This window comes from Salmo trutta, chromosome 1 (genome assembly GCF_901001165.1).
Source record: "Salmo trutta chromosome 1, fSalTru1.1, whole genome shotgun sequence".
Taxonomy (NCBI): Eukaryota; Metazoa; Chordata; class Actinopteri; order Salmoniformes; family Salmonidae; genus Salmo; species Salmo trutta.
The window spans coordinates 47,221,045-47,245,075 of record NC_042957.1 but is presented as its reverse complement, the minus strand read 5'-3'; the positions used below and the strand labels follow the sequence as shown (position 1 = coordinate 47,245,075).

The window sequence follows — 24,031 nt, the reverse complement described above, 5'->3', positions numbered from 1 at the left end:
CTAGGCTACATATTTGCAGCATGTAGCGTATCACAAGCAGGGATGTTGTTACAATGTAACAGCGGGGTAGATCTCAAGAAGACGCAAGGTAACAATGTTGCAAGTCTGAGATTCTGAGGTACAGTGTTGCATATCTGCAATACAATGTGTCTAGTTTGTGCACAACTGTGTATGCATGTGAGGCGGGCTAGAGTATGGTGACGCTGACGCAACACGTCTGCTAACTTCACTTTTAACGACGCACTAAAAAGACACAGAGCTCACTCTACTCCTCTCTTCTGCACCCCATCATACTCACCACCACTCTACCCATCCGTCCCGAAAGGAAAGCTCTCAAAAAAATTGCTCCGATTTACAATTTGCTGAGCAATAAGTGGGCATGCCACGCTGCGACCGAAACAAGGATTCGAGGAGAACATGGAAAAATCCCCTTCACTTTTACAAATGCACTTTATATTTATTCATCTTTAGTCTGGAACTAAACAGCAGCGTTTCAGGTAAGAGCAATATGTTGCTGTCGAATGCTTCTCGGCTTTTCATTCAAGGAAAACTCTGGAGACCGAGAGTTTATCCACCTAAAGCTTATTTAGCTTTTTTGTTTTTGGGTAGGAGACCTGGTGGGATTTCACTGGTACTTTTTATTTGAACTTCACTGATGCATTGGAATGCCACGAAAGTCCGAATTCTGAGTGGAACCAGATGTGTGTGTGTGTGTGTGTGTGGGGGGGGGGGGGGGGGGGGGGGGGGGGGGGGGGGGGGGGGGGGGTTCTCGTTTGGAAACTTGTAGTGAATTGCTAATATACTTTGCCATCTTTGGAAACTTAAAATGGTATTCATGTCCTACACCTCCGTGTCCTTCCTCTGTAAGCTGGTATGGGACTGACGCGTTGCATGTGTTTGTCATCCCGCAGGCAGATGTGACCTTTACATCCTGTTATACAATTATGTCCATCTCTTCTCGGTCCCCTTTTTAGTTTTTCTCACTACCGTGTAGGCCTATTGGCACGACAGTGACCTCTCGCTTTTGAACACTGACCTGCCTTACTCCTAGGCATGCAATGGGTCGATTTGTAGAGATTAAATCTAGGTTAAAAAAAGGTAGAATACATTAATGAAGACGGATAACACTAGGCTATAACAGTAATTTCGAGAAATACCACACTGCCACTTTGAAATGAAGACAAAGTAGGCACAGTAACCAACTTGACAGTGTAGACAACTTTGGAGGTGGGCCTAACTAAAAACTGAAATTCTCAATTCCTCCCAAGTGGAAACGAACTTAAACTTACTTGGCCGACCCTATAGCACAAATTGAACTTTCAACAAGATGTATTCAGTTCTTTGATATGGAGGTCTACACCGGAATATACATTGTGTGTTATGGGGTCAGAATTAGTTCAGTTAAGTACAAGGGAGGGAAAACAGTGTCAACAAAGCTGAGTATGATGATTCAAGGTGATGAAGTCAATAAGACGATCATATACTGTAATTCACCAGGTTCTGTTCTTACGGTATTATTACAGTCGTTGTTTTGGTTTTCTGTGGGATTTCTCTGAAAGCACTGTTGCGTCAGCTCTTATCTCAACACAATGTCATGTAGTGGCAGATACCTTGTTGTGTCTAACTGTTACACCTGCAGTGCAGATGTTACTGGGTTTGTTTGCCAACTGCAAAGGCAAGGCAGATCTCTCATTCACATGCTTTCATTCTTGTTTTCCACCATTTCTATTTATTCTGTCTTTTAGACACTTATTCACACCCCGAGGTCTACCTGAGTGTACAGGGTCTCAGAACAATCCCTCTATCCTGGGGCTCAGTCTTACCTTTAGGGTCATGGAGGAATTTCAGGTACCACCCCTGTGTCTTTGGACTCAAGCTGTACAGAAAGCAGGAAGCCAAACAGCCTGATCATCCCCTAACAAATCCCCCCCAACCCATCCACTAAAGGGCTTGATCAGCCCCTAACAAATCCCACCCAGTCACTGCTGCTTCTCCTCCCCTCCCACTGAGATGCTTCCTGGGTGGGGGCCTACCACCGCTCCAGCAGTGTCAGAGTCTGGCCTGGACCGTCATAAAAGAAATAGAAACAAACATACTAACAGGCTGGAATTTCCTGTCAATTTGTTGGTTGCTGTTTTTACTGGACAAGGAAATGTTTTGTTTTATAAAGCTTACCCGCTAAACAAGCGTCCCCTTTCATTTCAAACATCTATCAAAATAAGAAAAAGGTTCAAGGACAATCCTTTGGTCCCACCACCACACCTTCATCTAGACCTGGGGGTCTTTAACCTGATACCAGAATCTATCATCATTGTTGTTCTTATCCACTAACATCCACCCACACTTTTACTCCACTTTGCTTCAACATCTATGGGAGTAAAATGTTTGTTATCTCAAATTTCTATCACAATATGGTTCCCAGTCCCAGTGCCTCCATCTCTACAGTACGTCTCACCTCAGTGTGGATCAAGTCAGTCACCTTTGTTTCATGTACCTCAGCCTCCACTGGACCTCTGTGCACCAGCTCCAGTGCCCTGCTCACACCCCCACGCCCAGAGAGACCTCATCAACACACCAGCCAGAGTTGGAGGAGAAGAAGGTGGTTCTGGGAACATCAACCTCTCTGCTCTTGGCTCCTTGTGTTCCGTTGTTCTTGGCTGCAGGTTTAAGCCTCTCTCTTTTGCAGCAGGAAACTGGTGTGGGTCTAAGTAGGGTGACGGGGCAGGGAGTGGGAGAGAGGGAGAGGAGGGATCAGGCTAGATGGGTGTTGTTCTGGTTGTATTTCCCCAAGGATTAACTTTCGCCAAGATTCAGTGAAGCTGTTGATCTGTGCTTTACTGTGCTTCACATCAAACATTTTCAAAACTGCTTCTGGAATAACATTCAAAGTTTGTCTTTTACTTAGCAGAGCCGTCTGAGGTTGAACCAGCACTTCAAAAACACAGCTGCAGGGCCCAGGTTTGAACACTTTGAGAAGATAAGAGCTTCTACTTCACAACATCAGTAACATCAGCACCCAGCTTGTTGGGTACTGGTCATGGCCGTGGGAAATTAGTCATCGAGTTCAATCAAGGTCTTGGTAGCAACAGAAAACCAGCATTCCTTTTGTTGTGGCTCTGATTCTCATCATGACAAAAGACAAAATGACACCAGGCTGCTTTTAATAAAATGTACGTCTCCTAAAAACTCCTCTTACCACACCGCCGTGAGTGTTGCTAAGCCAAGCGTTAGCATGGCCACAACTATTGTTATGTAAGCCTTGTCAAGGAAATCACCCACCACTGGAAGCAGCACTGCTTACTTCAGAGCATCCGGCTTAAAGTCAGCGCTGTAGATGTTAAAAATGAATTCATTGTTCTGTACAGTGTTTTGACAAATTTGGGAAGGGCGAAGTTGATCCTGTAATCTGCTCACAGCTGGGGTGGATTGCCTGTCATGGCAGAGTAGAGCCAATTAAAAGAACAAATAGAATGGTTGGATTTTCAGACCGAGGTAGCTGGGAGCCCTGCTAAAGGTTTTGGCATGGACCGCAAGCTAAGAAAGATCATTGAATTGAGAGGCATCACAGATTGAGCGACTTTGCTGAACTGTCTGATCTACAGGGTCTATACGGTATGGCATTAACAGGACTCAGTTTGTCTTTGCTGTTGGAGATCTGTAGAGAAATGCTTGAATAACTGTAGCAAGGTTATTGAACACATGCCATTTAATGGAAATGACAGACAATGAGTTCCCTGGAGAGAAATGAGTCCATGGAAAGTTTTTTCATTCCAGACTGTTATGGATTGTGTTACGTTAATAATAGGAGTTTGAAATTATAAACTCATGGAAAGGCAGACTTGTCAATGTTAAGACATTCAGTTGCTTTTTGTCTGTTGGAATCTGCCCCTCATTCTTTTACTTCAATGACGAAGGTGCTATCTAGAACCAAAAAGGGTTCTTCGACTGTCCCCACAGGAGAACCCTTTGAAGAACCCCTTTTGGTTCCAGGTAGAACCTTTTCCACCGAGGGTTTTACATGGAACCCAAAATAGTTCTACCTGGAACCAAAAAAGGGTTCTTCAAATGGCGACAACTGCAGAACTGGGCTCCCGAGTGGCGCAGCGGTCTAAGGCACTACATCTCAGTGCTAGAGGTGTCACTACAGACCCTGGTTCGATTCCAGGCTGTATCACAACCGGCCGTGATTGGGAGTCCCATATGGGACTCATTTTTTCTAAGAGTGCAGGGTAAAGATTTTTCCAGAGGTGCACCATTACCATGTGAGAAAAGGTATTTTGACTTCTGACTCTTTATTGCGTCACACTTAGTGGACAGTAAACAGGGCTAACAACAGGTTGCTACAACGAGACGTCTGCAGCAGTCAGCGCCAGCTGGTAATTGTATCTGATTACACTGTACAAAGCACTGCCAGTGGAGGCTCTCAGAGCTCTGTGGAACCACTCAGCCATTGTGTTTTGTAACTACAGCGTTCGCAGCATCTGGAAGCCGACCAAGGCCACAAGCTGACTATTATTTCTCAACAACGTCGCAGACAGAGGTTGTGTGAGTCTGAGAACCTAGTGCAACACTGATTGAAGGTCTGCTTCATAACCACTTTGTAGGGACTCTTTTTATGGAGATTCAAATCAAATCAAATTCTCCATTGTTTTAGTGTTGGTAGTGCTGCAAGGGCGGTGTTGCTAGTTCTGTGAGAGAGCTACAGTGGACTGATTAGATGACTTGAGGAGGGGGTTTAGTACTACAGGCCAGGACCCCTATTCTGTGTGTGGACTGAAGGGCCCCCATACCAGAGCCATCTGATTCAGAAGGGTTGGGTTAAATGAGGAAGACACATTTCAGTTGAATGCATTCAGCTGTGCGACTGACTAGGTATCCCCTCTTTCCCTATGTTCAGCCCAACGCCCAGTGATCTGTCCTACCTTCCCCACTTCCTGGCCCCTTAGAGGGCCCCGTGAAGGAGGAATGCTGACGGTCTCTCTCTCTGTTTCTCTTCTCTGGACCCAGATTCACTAAGCAGAGCTTCTGTTTGTTTTGTGGTCTTTCCTTTTTTCTTCTCTTTGCTCTTTTTGTTCACCTAACGTCACAGCTGCACTCCCCCTCCTCTCTTTCTTCCTCTCTTTCTCTCCCTTTCCATCGCTCGCTCTCTCTTCCACCAGTGCGCAGACACTTTTGAATCACCTGGCCTTAACCTCTCAATCCCCATACCCCCCCCCCACCCCGCAGGAGACTAAAAAGAAAAGCTTGGAGAAGAAGTGGGAATGAGAGAAAACCACACTGGGTTTTTGGGAAGGCCGTTGGGTTTTCTTCCCGACATTCCAGTCATAGAGGCTGGAGTCCAGCCAGTATCGCCTAGCTAGCTTAGAGTTAAATATCTCACCTTCTCCATACCTCCTCCTCTTTTCAGTTCATACAGGGTTGGAGTGTATACACTATACTTACTCTTTTATTACACAGAGCCTACAGTAGAGACACAATGCGCATGGCACATTGACATATACATTACTACATAAGGATGAAATAAGCCAAGGTACCGTTCATGCATGACATTTCCTTGTAACTTTTTGGAGAATTAACTGTAGGGTCACTCGGTCTGGGTAAATTACTGACATAATTAAGTAAAGTAATGACATGGATATTATCCGATATTGACAACAGAAACATCTTCAAATATGAATCCAGACATTTTCTCCTGATAAAGTTCCAAACCAGTCCCCCAAAACCCCCAGACCGCCCAGTCCTCATTTCGTTCTTCAGCCAACCTTCCATCACATGACATTCAGACCACAGACTCCCCATGAGGAGAAAGGCCATGCCAGGTCACACGTCTGAAATGGGGCAAATATTCCAGAGTCTGACAGGAAATAACAAATAAATAGACATTACCAATGTTAATAGATGCGTGAACAAACACGTGCAACCACATTTTCAAAGCAGCAGGCCCTTCCAATTAACACATGTCTAGACACATAACCTGGGTCAATGTCTGCTTAAGTTGATACAGGTTTGTGAGCCTCCTATGGTCTTTTAAATACGCAAATGAAATGCTTTCTTTCAACTTTTTTGTCTGTTTTGTCATAGATGTGAGAGGAGATATGACAGTGGGCTAGGTATTATTGTGAGAAAGCTAGCCTTTCGACAGCACCACAGCCAGCTGAAATATGCTTGCTCTAACAAAGCAGAACATCCATTAACAGTGATATTGATCGTGTTCCGGCTCTCTCCACATTAGCAGCTAAAGATGGAATCATTTCTGAACAGTGTTATTGACTGTCCTCTCTCTCTCTCTCTCTCTCTCTCTCTCTTTCTCTCTCTCTGTTTCTCTATCTCTCTCTCCACAGAGCCTGTGAATGGTGATGTGTTTGTGTTCTTCCACGAGGGGGCTCAGGGCTGTCTAGGGGTGCAGGGTCACTCCCTGTCCCTGTCCAAGTCCTGCGAGGATGACGCCCAGAAGTGGAAGTGGGTGACCCGGGGCCGGCTCTTCAACCTAGGCTCCTCTCTGTGCCTAGGCCTGACAACAGGCAACTACAGCTCCAGGGAGGACGTTTCACCGCTGGGCGTCTACCCCTGTGACAGAGAGCCTCCAGGGGTCCGATGGACCTGGTACTGTGTCCATGTGTTGGAGAACCTCAACCTATACCTGCCGTCACCCTCGCACCCTGTTAACCCCTCCGCTAACTCCTCAGTGGTGGCCTCGGATGTAAAGCCCCCACGGGAGGGGCTCAAGTGGAGGCTCTTTGGGGACGATCAGGACCTTTGTTCTAGGAGCTATCGTGGTAAGTAGAAGAGCTTCTGCTTCTGGTTTACAAAGTCATTCTAGTGGATTACAAAGGGTTGATGAGGCTATTTTGGTACTCTTTGTCTGATAAATGAAAGTGTAAGTTGAGCAAGTCATTCTGGCAAGGAAATGACTGACATGTACAGTAGAAGTCGGAAGTTTACATACACCTCAGCCAAATACATTTCAACTCAGTTTTTCACAGTTCCTGACATTTAATCCTAGTAAAAATTCCCTGTCTTAGGTCAGTTAGAATCACCACTTTATTTTAAGAATGTGGAATGTCAGAATAATAGTATAGAGAATTCTTTATTTCAGCTTTTATTCCTTTCATCACATTCCCAGTGGATCAGAAGTTTACATACACTCAATTAGTATTTGGTAGCATTTCCTTTAAATTGGTTAACTTGGGTCAAACGTTTCAGGTAGCCTTCCACAAGCTTCCCACAATACGTTGGGTGAATTTTGGCCCATTCCTCCTGACAGAGCTGGTGTAACTGAGTCAGGTTTATAGGCCTCCTTGCTCGCACACGCTTTTTCAATTCTGCCCACACATTTTGTATAGGATTAAGGTCAGCTCTTTGTGATGGCCACTCCAATACCTTAACTTTGTTGTCCTTAAGCCATTTTTCCACAACTTTGGAAGTATGCTTGGGGTCATTGTCCATTTGGAAGACCCATTTGCAACCAAGCTTTAACTTCCTGTCTGATGTCTTGAGATGTTGCTTCAATATAACCACATAATTTTCCTTCCTCAAGAAGCCATCTATTTTGTGAAGTGCAACATGATGCTGCCACCCCCGTGCTTCACGGTTGGGATGGAGTTCTTTGGCTTGCAAGCCTCCCCCTTTTTCCTCCAAACATAACAATGGTCATTATGGCCAAACGGTTCTATTTTTGTTTCATCAGACCAGAGGACATTTCTCCAAAAAGTACGATCTTTGTCCCCATGTGCAGTTGCAAACCGTAGTCTGGCTTTTTTATGGCGGTTTTGGAGCAGTGGCGTCTTCCTTGCTGAGCGGCCTTTCAGGTTATTTCGATATAGGGCTCGTTTTACTGTGGATATAGATACTTTCGTACCTGTTTCCTGCAGCATCTTCACAAGGTCCTTTGCTGTTGTTCTGGGATTGATTTATACTTTTTGCACCAAAGTACATTCATCTCTAGGAGACAGAACGCGTCTCCTTCCTGAGCGGTATGACGGCTGCGTGGTCCCATGGTGTTTATACTTGCGTGCTATTGTTTGTACAGATGAACGTGGCACCTTCAGGCATTTGGAAATTCCTCCCAAGGATGAACCAGACTTGTGGAGGTCTACAATTTATTTTCTGAGGTCTTGGCTGATTTCTTTTGATTTTCCCATGATGTCAAGCAAAGAGTCAGAGTTTGAAGGTAGGCCTTGAAATACATCCACAGGTACACCTCCAATTGACTCAAACAACGTCAATTAGCCTATCAGAAGCTTCTAAAGCCATGACATCATTTTCTGGAATTTTCCAAGCTGTTTAAAGGCACAGTCAACTTAGCGTATGTAAACTTCTGACCCACTGGAATTGTGATACAGTTAATTATAAGTGAAATAATCTGTCTGTAAACAATGTTTGGAAAAATTACTTGTGTCATGCACAAAGTAGATGTCCTAACCGACTTGCCAAAACTATAGTTTGTTAACAAGAAATTTGTGGAGTGGTTGAAAAACGAGTTTTAATTACTCCAACCGAAGTATGTGTAAACTTCCGACTTCAACTGTAATTATAGAAAGGAATGGTGGTGGTTACTTGTTGGTTGACAAGTAAAGTAACATTCTTGGTTTTGTTTTGGTATGGAGCAACAAGACGTTAGTTTGAATCTGGTAGAACAGGGGAGTCAGCCATTTTGCAATAGAAAATACAAGCCAGAATATGGTTTGTCTCTATTTCTCCCAACAGTGCTTGTAAATGAAATGCTGAGGCAGGGTTAGTCAGCTGTGTTGTACTGTTGAGGAGGGTACAGCTGTATCTGTTCAGACGCATGCTGCAATTTTTTTGCCCTGGGCCTCTCTGTTGACTGTATGACTGACTGGCAGCCCGCCAGCTAGACAGCTAAGGAAGCCCTCTCTCTCTGTGTTCGTAAACTCAAGACGTAAACAGTGGAATGCCCTTGCCCTCACATAGACCACGGTAGAGCTGGGGCATTAAACCGGAAATTACACCGACACCGACCATAACAATCATTTATCGCAAGCATTTTCCTGATATGGTTCATTACGATACGTAGCCTATACTAGAGAAATGTGACGTTTGAAATGAAATACGTGTGTTAATATGGGTGATTGTTAATGGGACAATTGATGGCTACAACATCAGACTTGTAGTAGTAGTTTAAAGGAAACGTTTAAAAAAAACTTGTTGCACATTAATGTTAGAAACTATCCTTCTAACTATCGTCATCGCATCAATTCAGGCAATTTATCACAATATGGATTTTTTTCCCATATCGCCCAGCTCTATCCTACGGTATGTTAGTGTTTATGTAGGACTTTGGAGTTGAAGCCCCTGCTTAAGGGTTAGCAGTGTGGTTTTGAAGCAAATTCTTGTTTCCACTATTATTATTATTATTCATACAGATATCAAATGTCATAATTTAAGTTGCACTGACAGCCTTTCTGCCGGGTTCAGTCTGTGAAATACTGTCTCTAGCCTGTCTGAGTGCAATTAAAACCAGATCTCCTACAACCTAAGTCCAGAAAACGACTTATTTACCTTCCTCCTCTATCTTTCCTTTCCTCTCCTTCTTTTCTTGCCTTTTTTTGTGGCGAGGCAAAAGGCATTTGTAACTTTTAACTGCCATCCCTCACAACTTGCTTTTGTGAAGTCAACAGGCTGCTGAATAATGAATGCCACGGACATTAGTCACCACGCTGTGTAGCTAGCAGGCTAGCAGCTTGACACAAACCACCCACTGGTGGAGGAGAGAGGGAAACGAAGGAGGGAGGGAAGGAACGTTCTAGTCCTTTCCCCCTTTTTTAACACATATGCCCTACTTTCCATGGGCCTGGCTAGTTCTCTGTGTGTTTTGGTAACATCGCAAACACCCTTCTAGCCTTTCTCTTTCACAGCTCTCTCTCTCTCTACCGCTCTCTTTCTCCCTCGCCCTTTCTCTCTCTTTCCTCGCTCTTCTCTCTCTCTCTCTCTCTCTTTCCTCGCTCTATCTATCTTTCCCCGCTCGCTCTCTTCCCTCTCTCTCTCTTTCTCCACCGTGTCTTGGAGAGTTGATTTGCGTTTTCCCCCTGCTGCCCTTTCCTTCATACCCCGCCGTCCAGTGGAATGCAGAGGCTACCGTGGCAACCCCTGGGCATTTTGTCAAACTGTGGAGATCAGGTTTCATTCAAAATAATGTTCATTCACCTCTCAAAGAATAATGGAGTTTAGTTTATACATGGCAGTCTCATAATAGACTGGAAAAATAACTAAAACAGCTGCTTATGAATTAAACTCATTATTTTATTATTTTAGAGAAGGTTTTTATCCTTTCTACCCTTGTCAATTGCTAGTGAAAATGACGTTTTCTGGCATACTTTTTAGTTTGAGACAGTGTATTGAGTTTTTACAAGGCTTTGTCCTGATGTATTTATTTTTCAGATGAAAATCGTTTGATTGTTTTTCCATTATCTGGTCTTTTTTGGTTTACTGTTTACCTCTGATGAGCTTTCCCATACCTTTTGGCCCAAAATCACACTTTGGCATGTGTCTTCATTTCCTGTAATATATCTTCTATTTATTTATCACGTTTAATTGCACGTCTTTGAGTGCACAGATTTGTTTACTCAGTAAAACGATCCACACAAGTCAATATGGGACAGAAAGTGGCGCTTCAGTGCATCCTGGGATGTGAAGTCTTTCCATCGTGTGCCTTTGCAGAGATCTATACTATCCAGGGGAACTCTCAGGGTCGGCCCTGCTACCTGCCCTTCATGTACGACGGCCAGTGGTTCCACAACTGCACCAGTATTGGCAGAGAGGACGGTCACCTGTGGTGTGCCACCACCTTCGACTATGGCAAGGACGAAAACTGGGGCTTCTGTCCTGTCAAGAGTGAGTCACTGTCTCACAGCTATGTTCCTCCTCCACCTCCCCCCCCCACACCACAGACTCTTTCTATGTCTCTTTATGACATTCCCCCCTTGCTATGATCTCTGTTTCTCCTTCTCTCTCTCTCTCTCTCGCTCTCTCTCTCTCTCTCTCTCTCTCTCTCCCCCTCTCCCCTACTAGGCAATGACTGTGAGACGTTCTGGGACACAGACCCCCTGACAGACAGCTGCTACCAGTTCAACTTCCAGGCCACCCTGTCATGGAGCGAGGCTCGCATCAGCTGCCAACAGCAGGGGGCAGACCTGCTCAGTATCACCAAGCTGCATGAACAGACCTACATCAACGGTAAGAGACCAGAGGAGAGTCTAAAATGCAGTACTCTATGCTAGAACACGGGAGCGGTTTTCTTCCTTATTCTCGGTTTGATAGAAATGTGTTTATAGGTTTGTTATGAACTGGTATTAAACATTACTGGTAAACAACTATGTATTAAGCGTTTATAAGCCATTTAAAAGGATACCGTAAAATCAAGTGTTACCATCTCTTCCCAACTTACCTCTTCTCTAATAGTTTTAAAGAGGTAGAGTGGGATCTTGTCTCTGTTTATATGAGAACATCTTAGGTTTTTAAGAGAAGTCTCTCCCTGCTGCTGTAGGTTTGTTGACTGGTTACAGTGCTGCTCTGTGGATCGGTCTGAATGACCTGGACATCAGCGGAGGTTGGCAGTGGGCTGACTCCTCCCCGCTCAAATACCTCAACTGGGAGAACGGTGAGAGAACACTGCCTTTAACCCAACCCAACCTCAACCATCCTCAACCATCTGTTTAACCCAACCCAACCTCAACCATCCTCAACCATCTGTTTAACCCAACCCAACCTCAACCATCCTCAACCATCTGTTTAACCCAACCCAACCTCAACCATCTGTTTAACCCAACTCAACCTCAACCATCCTCAACCATCTGTTTAACCCAACCTCAACCATCCTCAACCATCTGTTTAACCCATCCCAACCTCAACCATCTTTTTAACCCAACCCAACCTCAGTCATCCTCAACCATCTGTTTAACCCAACCTCAACCATCCTCAACCATCTGTTTAACCCAACCCAACCTCAACCATCTTTTTAACCCAACCCACCTCAACCATCTTCAACCATCTGTTTAACCCAACCTCAACCATCCTCAACCATCTTTTTAACCCAACCTCAACCATCTGTTTAACCCAACCCAACCTCAACCATCCTCAACCATCTGTTTAACCCAACCCAACCTCAACCATCCTCAACCATCTGTTTAACTCAACCAACCTCAACCATCTGTTTAACCCAACCTCAACCATCCTCAACCATCTGTTTAACCCAACCCAACCTCAACCATCCTCAACCATCTGTTTAACCCAACCTCAACCATCCTCAACCCTCTTTTTAACCCAACCCAACCTCAACCATCCTCAACCATCTGTTTAACCCAACCCAACCTCAACCATCCTCAACCATCTGTTTAACCCAACCCAACCTCAACCATCCTCAACCATCTGTTTAACCCAACCCAACCTCAACCATCTTTTTAACCCAACCCAACCTCAACCATCTTCAACCATCTGTTTAACCCAACCTCAACCATTCTCAACCATCTGTTTTACCCAACCTCAACCATCCTTAACCCTCTTTTTAACCCAACCCAACCTCAACCATCCTCAACCATCTGTTTAACCAACCCAACTTCAACCATCCTCAACCATCTGTTTAACCCAACCTCAACCATCCTCAACCATCTGTTTAAACCAACCCAACCTCAACCATCTTTTTAACCCAACCCAACCTCAACCATCCTCAACCATCTGTTTAACCCAACCTCAACCATCCTCAACCATCTTTTTAACCCAACCTAACCTCAACCATCCTCAACCATCTGTTTAACTCAACCCAACCTCAACCATCCTCAACCATCTGTTTAACCCAACCCAACCTCAACCATCCTCAACCATCTGTTTAACCCAACCCAACCTCAACCATCCTCAACAATCTGTTTAACCCAACCCAACCTCAACCATCCTCAACCCTCCTTTTAAAAGCAGATTGATGTTTATTGTCATGAATCTTCCCCTGGAAGCAGACCTGAGCAATCTTGGCTCAATGGTCCAGCTGAAAAGTCAAAATTGGCTGTATAGTAAAAATCGATGAAAAAAATGAGCGTTTGGTCTTAATTTAAGGTTAGGGTTAGGTATTAGGGTTAGCAGTGTTAGGGTTATGGTTAGATTTAAAATCTGATTTTATGACTTTGTGGCTATGCCAGCAAGTGACCACTCTGCAGAGCTGCCTTCAGGGCAATATTCATGACAATAAATGCCAACCTGCGCCTTTTAACCCAACCTCATCCATCCTCAACCATCCTTTTAACCCAACCTCATCCATCTTCAACCATCCTTTTAACCCAACCTCATCCATCCTCAACCATCCTTTTAACCCAACCTCATCCATCTTCAACCATCCTTTTAACCCAACCTCATCCATCTTCAACCATCCTTTTAACCCAACCTCATCCATCCTCAACCATCCTTTTAACCCAACCTCATCCATCCTCAACCATCCTTTTAACCCAACCTCATCCATCCTCAACCATCCTTTTAACCCAACCCAGCCTCTACCATCTGTTTACAACACTAATACCACAGACTACACAGATAACATCTAAGCGTTCCCTTCTTTCTATCTCACAATATTTATTATATTTAAATCCCAGACCAGCCGGGCCATGTGGATGAGGAGAACTGTGCGGTGATCAGGACAGAGTCGTCTGGCCGCTGGCAGAACAGAGACTGCTCTGTAGCCCTTCCCTACGTCTGTAAGAAGAGACCCAATGCCACCCTGGACCCCTTCACCACCGGTACGTCTGCCTAGTCACCGGTCGAGACTCTAGACCTCCTTATCAAATCCTCCCTGCTAGAGCTTTTACAGATGTAGGAGCATAATTTGATCACTCTTCTGTTGCTGAGAATTTTCCTGCAAAGCAGGAAAGGCACCTTTTTTTGTATATTTGAGTTTTAGAAAGGCTTTTAATGTTTGTAATTTCTACTTTCAAATTTCAGACTTGATTTTCCCTTACGTAAAACGTATCAACCCCTACAAAATGTAAATTTGTTACAATCCACATAAGAATTCACATTTCCTGTTGCTGCAGGATTATTTTCCTGCTGTAGCAAACCGGCTCAAATTAAGATCCTACATCTATAGCTTGTTGTTTCATGGATAGTTACATCCCCTGGATGTGAGCAGTTTGAGTCATAAAAAAAAAATCATTGATTTGTGTTACCATCGGGTTATATGCTCGCTACTGTATTAACAAATAGTTAATATAGGGTTTATTTCCCTTCTGTTTGCTCTCTGTCTCTGCTCTGTGGGCTGCAGACTCGTGGGCGGATGATGAGAAGTACGAGTGTGATGTGGGCTGGCAGGCGTTCCAGGCAGGCTGCTACAGACTGACGTCAGAGAAGGTGGTCTGGGACGCTGCTCAGAAAACCTGTCAGAAAATGGAGGCCAACCTGGTCAGCCTCCACACCCTGCCTGAACTAGAGTTCATCATCAACAACATCAAGCGAGGTACACAGATAATACAGTATGTCATGGAAAGGTACCTCAACCTGAAGACAGGTAGCTACACAGATAGTACATTACTGTACATGTCTCGAAAGGAAGCTTCAACTTCGGTGTCAACAGTTTCTCTCATAGGAGACAGTTGATCTTGTTTCTTGTTAGTTTTTATATATAGCACCTATGTACAATTTGTTTAGGTTGTTTACCTGAAACAACAAAAATGAAATGAAATCAAAATGTAGAGTACCAGTCAAAAGTTTGGAAAGTTTTTGCTTACTACATGACTCCATATGTGTTATTTCATAGTTTTGATGTCTTCACTATTATTCTACAAAGTAGAAATAAAGAAAAACCCTTGAATGAGTAGGTTTGTCCAAGCGTTTGACTGGTACTGTATATAATACGTTATTTACAACTTTTTGCACGACCACACTATAAGGACAGGGGTTGGCGTACTGTAGTTCCACCCTACCTACACTCTTAGGAAAAAAAAGTGCTATCTAGAACCTAAACGGGTTCTTCGGCTGCCCTCATAGGAGAACCCTTTGAAGAACCCTTTTTGGTCCCAGGTAGAAAGAACCCTTTTAGTTCCAAGTAGAACCCTGTTGGGTTCAAAGTAGAACCCTTTCCATGGAGGGCTCTACATGGAACCCATAAGGGTTGTACCTAGAACCAAAAATCATTCTCCTATGGGGACAGCCTGAAGAGCCCTTTTGGAACATTTTTGTTGAAGATTGTCTAATACTCCATTCCACTCACTGCTTCTCCCAGCTGGTTTCTGTCCTAGTGTGATTGCTGTAGTGTCTCCTCCTCCCTGCTCTGTGATAGTTATCGTCATATCTCTGTGTGTCAGATGTGGAGGAGCTGTGGATTGGTCTCCATGACACGGCTATGCAGATGGACTTCCAGTGGACAGACCACACGCCCGTCATCTTCACTTACTGGCATCCCTTTGAGCCCAACAACTTCCAAAACACCCCAGAGGACTGTGTCACCATCTGGGGACCCGTGAGTGACCCTTGGCCTTTGACCCCTATCGTCTGGACCCTTCGTCATCTCACAGCAGTGTGTTCTCACTGCCAACAAGCCTTACAGAAAACTATTGTTTATACTCTGCAGCTGTGCCCTCTCTCTTTCTGTGTGTGCGTGTGCGTGTGTGTGTGTGTACAGGAAGGCCGCTGGAATGACAGTCCCTGTAACCAGACCCTGCCGTCCATCTGTAAGAAAGCAGCCCAGAAGACTGACGGACAGGCACAGGACCACGGGTGCAAACCAGTAAGATTTACTGTAGTCCCTTTCTTTATTTCACCCTTTCTACGTTCTCTTTTTTCCTCTCTCTTTGTCTCTCCTCTGTTTCTCCCTCCCCCCTCTCTCTACTTTCTTTCTCTCTCACTCCTCTCAATCTCTCTCTGTCTCGGTCACTACTTTCTCCCTCCCCCCTCTCTCTCTACTTTCTTTCTCTCACTCCTTCTCTCAATCTCTCTCTCTCTCTCTCTCTCTCTCTCTCTCTTTCTCACTCCTTCCTCTCACTCCCCCTCTCATTAGTGTGCTTGCTGAAGGCAAACAATTCCATCTGTTATTCCCCTCCTGTATCTATTGTATCTTTCTCATTCTCTAATCTGTCGCTCCCTGCCATCCTTTATCTGTTTCCCTTTATCTCGGTCTCTGTCCCCCTCGCTGTCTGTCTTCTGTTCACAGTTCTAGCAGCGTCATGCTGTTCTAACTCCAGATGCAGACAGTCAGCACTGGCACTCTGAATGCAGATTGTAAATATTTGAGTGCACCCCCTCACACTCTGCCCCCCCCCCCCCCCTCCCTGTGCACCCTTCCGCCCCTCTGCTCTCTGACCACACCCCCTCCTCCCCTCCTCCCCAGTCTGTATTTGCTCTGAATCACTCCCTCAGGGCCAGGGAGATCAGCCAGACACCCTACCCCCAGACAACCCCACAAATGTGTTCACATTCACAAAATACCCACACATAAATGAACCATATCCACAGGTCTCACATCTGGTAAACCCATCTCTCTTTTTCTCTCTCTCTCTCTCGCTCTGTCTCTCTGCAATTTCACAGACTGTAATTCTCTTCTTATCTTTGACTAGTTTATATTTCAACCCTCTCCTCCTGTTTGAAGGGTAAAAACGTTTACTCAGGCAGAGGTATTACTGTTTGATCCTGATGCGTCAGTAATTTAGTGTTTATGTGCTCCCTCACTCCCTCACCAGACATGAGGGATAGCCCAGCTAATGTCTCATGGCAAATGAGTTACTGCTGTTAGCTTGGCTCCTGCTTGGCCAACTTCTCTGTGGAGTTGACGGCATTGTGTGACTTTGTATGAGTTAACTCAACATCTGAAGAGAAAGTGTGAGACAACCAAGTTACTGACTTAATGGTTCTGCGGTTCTGCGGTTCTGTCGGAACAATAGGGTCTATATGATCGACAGCTCATTGGCTCAGGGAACTGTAACACTAGAGATCCCCAGAGAGGGTTGCATTGTGGGTTACGTGACAGGAGAAAGAGAGAGAGAAATAGTTAACATACGCATCTGCCTCTCCGGTATGATTCTCGTATAGAGGAGTGTCGCTCGCCAGCTGGAAGTCTTTGAGGTTTCTCCCTCCCTGCCAAGTGCAATTGTGCAAAAGCCTGAAGTTGGACTGAATCACACAAAGTGACTCTCTCCATCGCTCTCTCCCTCTCTCACGTACGCACTCACTCCAACGCACACATTGACACGACTACACACTCAAACCCTTGTGACCTTCTTGTGTGTTGGCTGTGCTCTCGGTCTGTACACGTCTGCAGATAAGCACTGAGAGGAGAGAGAGCGAGAGAGAGAGAGAGAGAGCGGTGGAGAGAGAGCATAGCTCTGAGCCTGGACTTGTTCTGTCCTGCCCCGGTTTTATAAGCAGGGGAAAATAATTGCCCTCTCCTTGTTAGCCATGTGTTGTTTATTGTACTTTATGCTTATACGTTCCCATCTCATCTGGTTGTGTTTTCATGCAAGTCTCTGGACGTAGATAGATCTCTTTGGACAGTTATTATTTCTACGCCTACTCAACCTTTCTCCTGTCTCTCCCCTACCTCTCTCTCTCGTCAGGGCTGGAGATGGCACAGTCCGGCCTGCTACTGGGTGGGAGAGGAGCAGGTGACCTTCGAGGAGGGCAGGAAGGCCTGCGCTGGCAGCGGAGCTACCCTCATCACCATCACCAATAGGTACGCACACACACATGCGTACCTGTACATACACTCACGCACGTACGCAAGCACGCGCAGACACAAACACACACACCTAGTGTGACCTCTGACCCCTGAGCCTTTTCCATGTGCGTTGTTGTAGGTTTGAGCAGGCATTTGTCAACAGTCTGGTGTTTGGCCGTTCTGGGGATTCATTCTGGATAGCCCTGCTTGACCAGAGCAGCCCCGGAAAATTCCACTGGCTCAGCGGGGATGAAGTAGCCTATACCAACTGGAACAGAGACCAGCCAGGTGGGACATGGACCTCTGTCTCTCTATCTGTCCACAGAGCTATCATGACGGACATGTTGGTCTTGTATTAGTCTTCAGGATACCTGTCTGTGCTGTATGCCATATGCCCAGAGCCCTGTCAAAACTAGATATGGTATAAACACTTATCTCTTGAGTATTCATTGTTGGCTAAATTGCCAGTGACTTAATCAGGTGATTTGTTTGCCGTTTTCAAGACCATCTTTTGCCATGATCTTTACCATCCCCACTGGTGTGCCAGTCAGTCAGTTACTCCCAGACCCACACTCATACACGTAACATGGACCACTCTCTCTCCCCTCTCCTCTGTCAGGAGGAAACATCAAAGGGGGCTGTGTAACCATGGAGACGGGCTACGCCACAGGCCTCTGGGAGGTGAAGGACTGTGCGTCGGCCCGGGCTAAGTTCATCTGTAGACTGAACCAGGACACGTCCCTCAGCCCTGAGCCCCCCACCCCGCACCCCACCCCCAGCCTCACTGGATCCTGCCCCAACGGGTGGAAGACAAACGGCAAGCTGCACCACTGCTACAAGGTACCCTACACCTTTACCACTGCTTGATATTACTACACAGTGAAGAGGCGACTCCGGGATGCTGGCCTTCTAGGCAGTGTCTGTGTTCTTTTGCCCATCTTAATCTTTTATTTTTATTGGCCAGTCTGAGATAAGGCTTTTTCTTTGCAACTCTGCCTAGAAGGCCAGCATCCCGGAGTCGCCTCTTCACTGTTGACGTTGAGACTGGTGTTTTTTGCGGGTACTATTTAATGAAGCTGCCAGTTGAGGACTTGTGAGACGTCTGTTTCTCAAACTAGACACTCTAATGTACTTGTCCTCTTGCTCAGTTGTGCACCGGGGCTTCCCACTACCTCTTTCTATTCTGGTTAGAGCCAGTTTGCGCTGTTCTGTGAAGGGAGTAGTACACAGCGTTGTACGAGATCTTTAGTTTCTTGGCAATTTCTCACATGGAATAGACTTCATTTCTCTGAACAAGAATAGACTGACGAGTTTCAGAAGTAAGTTCTTTGTTTCTGGCCATTTTGAGCCTGTAATCGAACCCACAAATGCCGATGCTCCAGATACTCAACTAGTCTAAAGAAGGCCTGTTTTATTGCTTCTTTATTCAGGACAACAGTTTTCAGCTGTGCTAACATAATTGCAAAAGGGTTTTCTAATTATCAATTATCCTTTTAAAATGATAAACTTGGATTAGCTAACACAACGTGCCATTGGAACACAGGAGTGATGGTTGCTGATAAATGGGCCTCTGTACGCCTATGTAGATATTCCATTAAAAATCAGCCGTTTTCAGCTACAATAGTCATTTATAACATTAACAATGTCTACACTGTATTTCTGATCAATTTGATGTTATTTTAATGGACAAAAAATGAGTTTTTCTTTCAAAAACAAGGACATTTCTAAGTGACGCCAAACTTTTGAACGGAAGTGTATGTTTTAAGCATATGTATCAGTTTAGTCAATATAGATACCATTTATTTGCCTCTAACGCCTCTGTGTGTGTGTGTGTGTGTATGTGTGTGTGTGTGTGTGTGTGTGTGCGTGCGTGCGTGCGTGTGTGCGTGCATGCGTGTGCGTGTGTATGTATGCGCGTGCCTGCCTGTCTGCCTGCATGTGTCCCAGGTGTTCGACTCGGCCCAGATGGACCAGAAGCTGAGCTGGCTGCAGGCCCACCTAGCCTGCCAGAGACACCATGGAGCCAACCTGCTGAGTGTCAGTGGCCCAGAGGAGGAGCACTTCATACTGCAGATACTACACGAAGCCTTTGGGTGGGAGGACACTCCACCTTGTTCATGCATGGGTTGTATGAATGGGTCTCTGTTACAGGGCCTAGACTGGATGGAGGGAGAACGTGGTTCTTATTTGAAAAGGGGATGGGTTTGTAATTTAATGATGAGGATGATAATAAATATAATAAGAATTTTGGGGGGGGTGCTTATAATTTGTCCTGTTACACACAGTGTGTAATGGAAATGTGTTTTTTTGCATATCCCAACTCCCCCTGAGATACCCGCAGGGAGTGGGGTCACGGGCAGGGTCGCCATTGTACAGCACCCCTGGAGCAATTAGGGTTAAGTGCCTGGCTCAAGGGCACAGTGACAGATTATATATATATATTATGATGATGATGATGCTGCTGATGATCATAATGACAATAAGGATGATACTGATGCTGACATCGCTCCTGCTGCTGCTGCTGCTGATGTTGATGATGATGATGATGGTCCACAGGGAGTCAGAGGACCATGAGCAGCGCTGGTTCTGGATCGGCCTGAACCGCAGGAACCCCATGGACAACGGCAGCTGGAAGTGGAGCGATGGACTGGCCGTGAGTCACAGCATCACCATCCAGTCATCCAGCCACAGCATTACATCACAGCATGGACCTAATTCGAGCAGCCAAACCACAGCACTATCTATTATTGACCCAGCTTAACACAGCGATCTTGATTTACTGATAGCTATAGCCCAGCTGCAACAACATACAGCCTCTTGCACCATATACGTGCAGATATAGCTACCTACTTTTTAAGCTAATTTTGTAACGTCCTTTAACCCATCTTCCTTTGTATGTCAGTATACGTACCAGAACTTTGGGCGTTACTACTACAACGTTCGTCAGTGTGCAGCAGCAGACCTGGGCACCATGACCTGGCTGGCCATGCGCTGCGACTATGAACTGGACTGGATCTGCAAGATCCCCAAAGGTAACAGCAAGACAACAGAACCACACATAGACACAGATACAGTCACAAAGCAGTGCTACTGCTGTATACAGACACAATAGAGACACGTGGCCACAAGGGGCCCTTGTTATTGCCTGAAAGCTTTCATTTTGAATATTCAAGTCTGTGTCATGTAGTGCTGAGCGATTAACCCCCCAAAATGTTTATATCGGTTATTAAACAACTAATTGTCCGACGTCGGTTCAATTACTTGAATTCCATTTACTTTTGGGGGGGGGGGGGGGTGGGGGTGAGCCTAATGCGCCGTTTCTCTGGAGAGAAATCAAATACTTCAGGAGGGAAATCCAGTCAATAACTATGTGGGATGTTGAAGGGAGTTGTAGTTTTCATTAAGCAAATATGTGACCGACCGGCTCGATTCGGTCTTATGTAGCAAAATTTGAAATTGTGTTTTTTCCATTGGATAAAAGTAGAGACTCAGAGCTAGAACATTTGATGTCTTACACTACAGTCGGTGCTTAATTTGTAACTCGGGAGGTGCTGGAACAAAAAGGGAGCACGAGAGGGGGGTTGAGGAGTTCTGAGGTACCGGAACTCATGAGAAAAAGAAATCCCCTTTATAATAAAGCGTTGCATGCATATCATCGCATTTGCGTAGTGGCATAGAGTAGTAGAGTAGAGGCACTTAAGTTGCACACACTGGGGAACATTTTTGTAGCCTAGTGTCCGGGAAGAATGTGGCCTTTTATGAACACATTTCATGCAATTCTAAGTGACTGGAGACTTTTGCAGAATATTTTTAATACAGCACAAATGAGAATCTGAGATCAATAAAAACGACCTAGGCCTAGGTGTGTGGAGACGCATGTTGTAGGCTACAATATGAGGAGGAAATTATAGTCCTAAAAATACTTTCCAGATTCACTGGCTCACCCAACGACATGCAGCTCATTAGCTGGTGATGGCCGATGCGCTCGTGCCAAAAGCCTGTCTCTCGCTTGCTTTACTTTGTAAAACAATTTTTGGAAGTTGATCAAATATGTTGGTAGCCTGCGACATAGTCTTCTCTTTTCAGCAGGAGCCATTTGCTTTCCAACCTCTGTTTCCCCTCGTTTGTATTTGTCTGTTTTGTCTGCATGACGCTTGTTCACTGACAGATTTGTCACGTGTTCCCGACTGTAGGCTATTATTGTTATTGGGCAACAATCCACAAGAAGCTATTGATCCTTCTCGTGGTGTAGTAGGCTATTCTGAATGATTTCATTTATTTATGAACAGACAGCAGTAATTCTAGAACCCTTCTATAAGGAAATTAATGATGAAGTGCAACGCTGGAGAGATGAGAGTTGCAGGCTCATGTCTATCAGAGCAGAGAGGGATAGAGAAAGTAGAAAGTGAATCTCATTCTAGTTATGTAAGAGATACAGGCATGCTTCTCACACAGCCACCACCCGTTCGTCTCACACGTACAGTAGGTTACAATGTTGCACCACGTTTGTTTATGGGGGCAGGAGAATTAACAAAGAGGCAACTCGAATGAAATTTGATCGCTTTTATTCAAATTTTTACATTGCAATTTTTTTTACTGGATTCGGCCAAATTGGTTCGGGATCAAAATAGTCCAAAACAGTGAGGTCCCGGATACTGTTCCAGCAGAATCCGGCTCAATTAAGCACTGGCTACAGTTGAGGAACAATAAAAAAAGAATTCTGCTTTGGAAGTTGATAATCTTGTAACACCACTTTTGAGAAAATGGCCCTTGAATGTTTTGGTACACCTATAGGAGAGCTCTTCTTTATCTACACCCATTCAGCATTTATTTACACCCTCTTAAGCCTTAGCCCCACCCATCTCTTTAAGGATTCACATGTGAGGCCATGTGAGAAACAGAGTGAGTATGGTAGTGCACTAAACAACCGAAGATTTCAAGACTAAAGGCTGGTTTATACTACTTCTATCGACATGTCTGTAGACAGTTGTTGCAGTGACATCATGAATATTCTATTGAATATTCTATTGTCTTGTCGTTGTCGTTATGAAAAAGTATAAACACAAAAATTAGCAGCCTGGTGGTCAAAAATAGCATAACTTGTCTATTTTAACACCAATAAACCCATCCGTTTAAAAATGAATTTAGTATATGTCAATCTAGCAAACCAGGCAACTAAAAGCAACTTTCTAAACAATGTTTTGGTTTGTTTCTAGGTTGTTAACCTCTCTAGGGCCGGCGGGACGAAATCGTCCCACCTACGTAACAGCCATGCTATTACTTCAATTTCTCAAACATATGACTATTTTACAGCATTTTAAAGACAAGACTCTCGTTAATCTAACCACACTGTCCGATTTCAAAAAGGCTTTACAACAAAAGCAAAACATTAGATTATGTCAGCAGAGTACCCAGCCAGATATAATCAGACACCCATTTTTCAAGCTAGCATATAATGTCACATAAACCCAGAAGACAGCTAAATGCAGCACTAACCTTTGATGATCTTCATCAGATGACAACCCTAGGACATTATGTTATACAATACATGCATGTTTTGTTCAATCAAGTTCATATTTAAATCAAAAACCAGCTTTTTACATTAGCATGTGACGTTCAGAACTAGCATACCCCCCGCAAACTTCCGGCGAATTTACTAACAATTTACTAAATTACTCACGATAAACGTTCACAAAAAGCATAACAATTATTTTAAGAATTATAGATACAGAACTCCTCTATGCACTCGATATGTCCGATTTTAAAATAGCTTTTTGGTGAAAGCACATTTTGCAATATTCTAAGTAGATAGCCCGGCATCACAGGGCTAGCTATTTAGACACCCAGCAAGTTTAGCCTTCACCAAACTCCGATTTACTATTAGAAAAGTTTGATTACCTTTGGTGTTCTTCGTCAGAATGCACTCCCAGGACTTCTACTTCAATAACAAATGTTGGTTTGGTCCCAAATAATCCATAGTTTGTGCGTTCAAGACACTATCCGAATGGTAAATAAGGGTCACGCGCACGGCGCATTCGTGACAAAAAAATTCTAAATATTCCATTACCGTACTTCGAAGCATGTCAACCGCTGTTTAAAATCAATTTTTATGCCATTTTTCTCGTAAAAAAGCGATAATATTCCGACCGGGAATCTGCAATTAGGTAAACAGACGAAAGAAAATAAAGCACGGGGTCGACTCGGGCACGCGCCTAAGCCCATTGTCCTCTGATCGGCCACTTGTCAAAGGCGATAATGTGTTTCAGCCAGAGGCTGCCTTGATATCGTTCAGCTTTTTCCCGGGCTCTGAGAGCCTATGGGAGCCGTAGGAAGTGTCACGTTACAGCAAAGATCCTCAGTCTTCAATAAACAGAGGCAAGAAGAACAACA

General features: G+C 44.7%; 1 protein-coding gene across 1 annotated transcript in view; it reads left to right on the top strand.

The window, feature by feature from the left end:
- The first annotated feature begins 204 nt into the window (after nt 1–204).
- The window catches only part of LOC115197598 (C-type mannose receptor 2), a 38,837-nt gene continuing 15,010 nt past the window's right edge, over nt 205–24,031 (top strand). Inside the window, exons 1-15 of the mRNA XM_029759272.1 lie at nt 205–497; nt 6,342–6,776; nt 10,678–10,851; nt 11,029–11,193; nt 11,504–11,617; nt 13,593–13,736; nt 14,258–14,449; nt 15,297–15,451; nt 15,614–15,718; nt 17,541–17,656; nt 17,781–17,929; nt 18,261–18,481; nt 19,589–19,734; nt 20,198–20,294; nt 20,544–20,673. Coding sequence (XP_029615132.1) covers nt 380–497; nt 6,342–6,776; nt 10,678–10,851; nt 11,029–11,193; nt 11,504–11,617; nt 13,593–13,736; nt 14,258–14,449; nt 15,297–15,451; nt 15,614–15,718; nt 17,541–17,656; nt 17,781–17,929; nt 18,261–18,481; nt 19,589–19,734; nt 20,198–20,294; nt 20,544–20,673 — 2,461 coding nt within the window. The 5' untranslated portion in view covers nt 205–379. The remainder of the gene's footprint in view (nt 498–6,341; nt 6,777–10,677; nt 10,852–11,028; nt 11,194–11,503; nt 11,618–13,592; nt 13,737–14,257; nt 14,450–15,296; nt 15,452–15,613; nt 15,719–17,540; nt 17,657–17,780; nt 17,930–18,260; nt 18,482–19,588; nt 19,735–20,197; nt 20,295–20,543; nt 20,674–24,031) is intronic.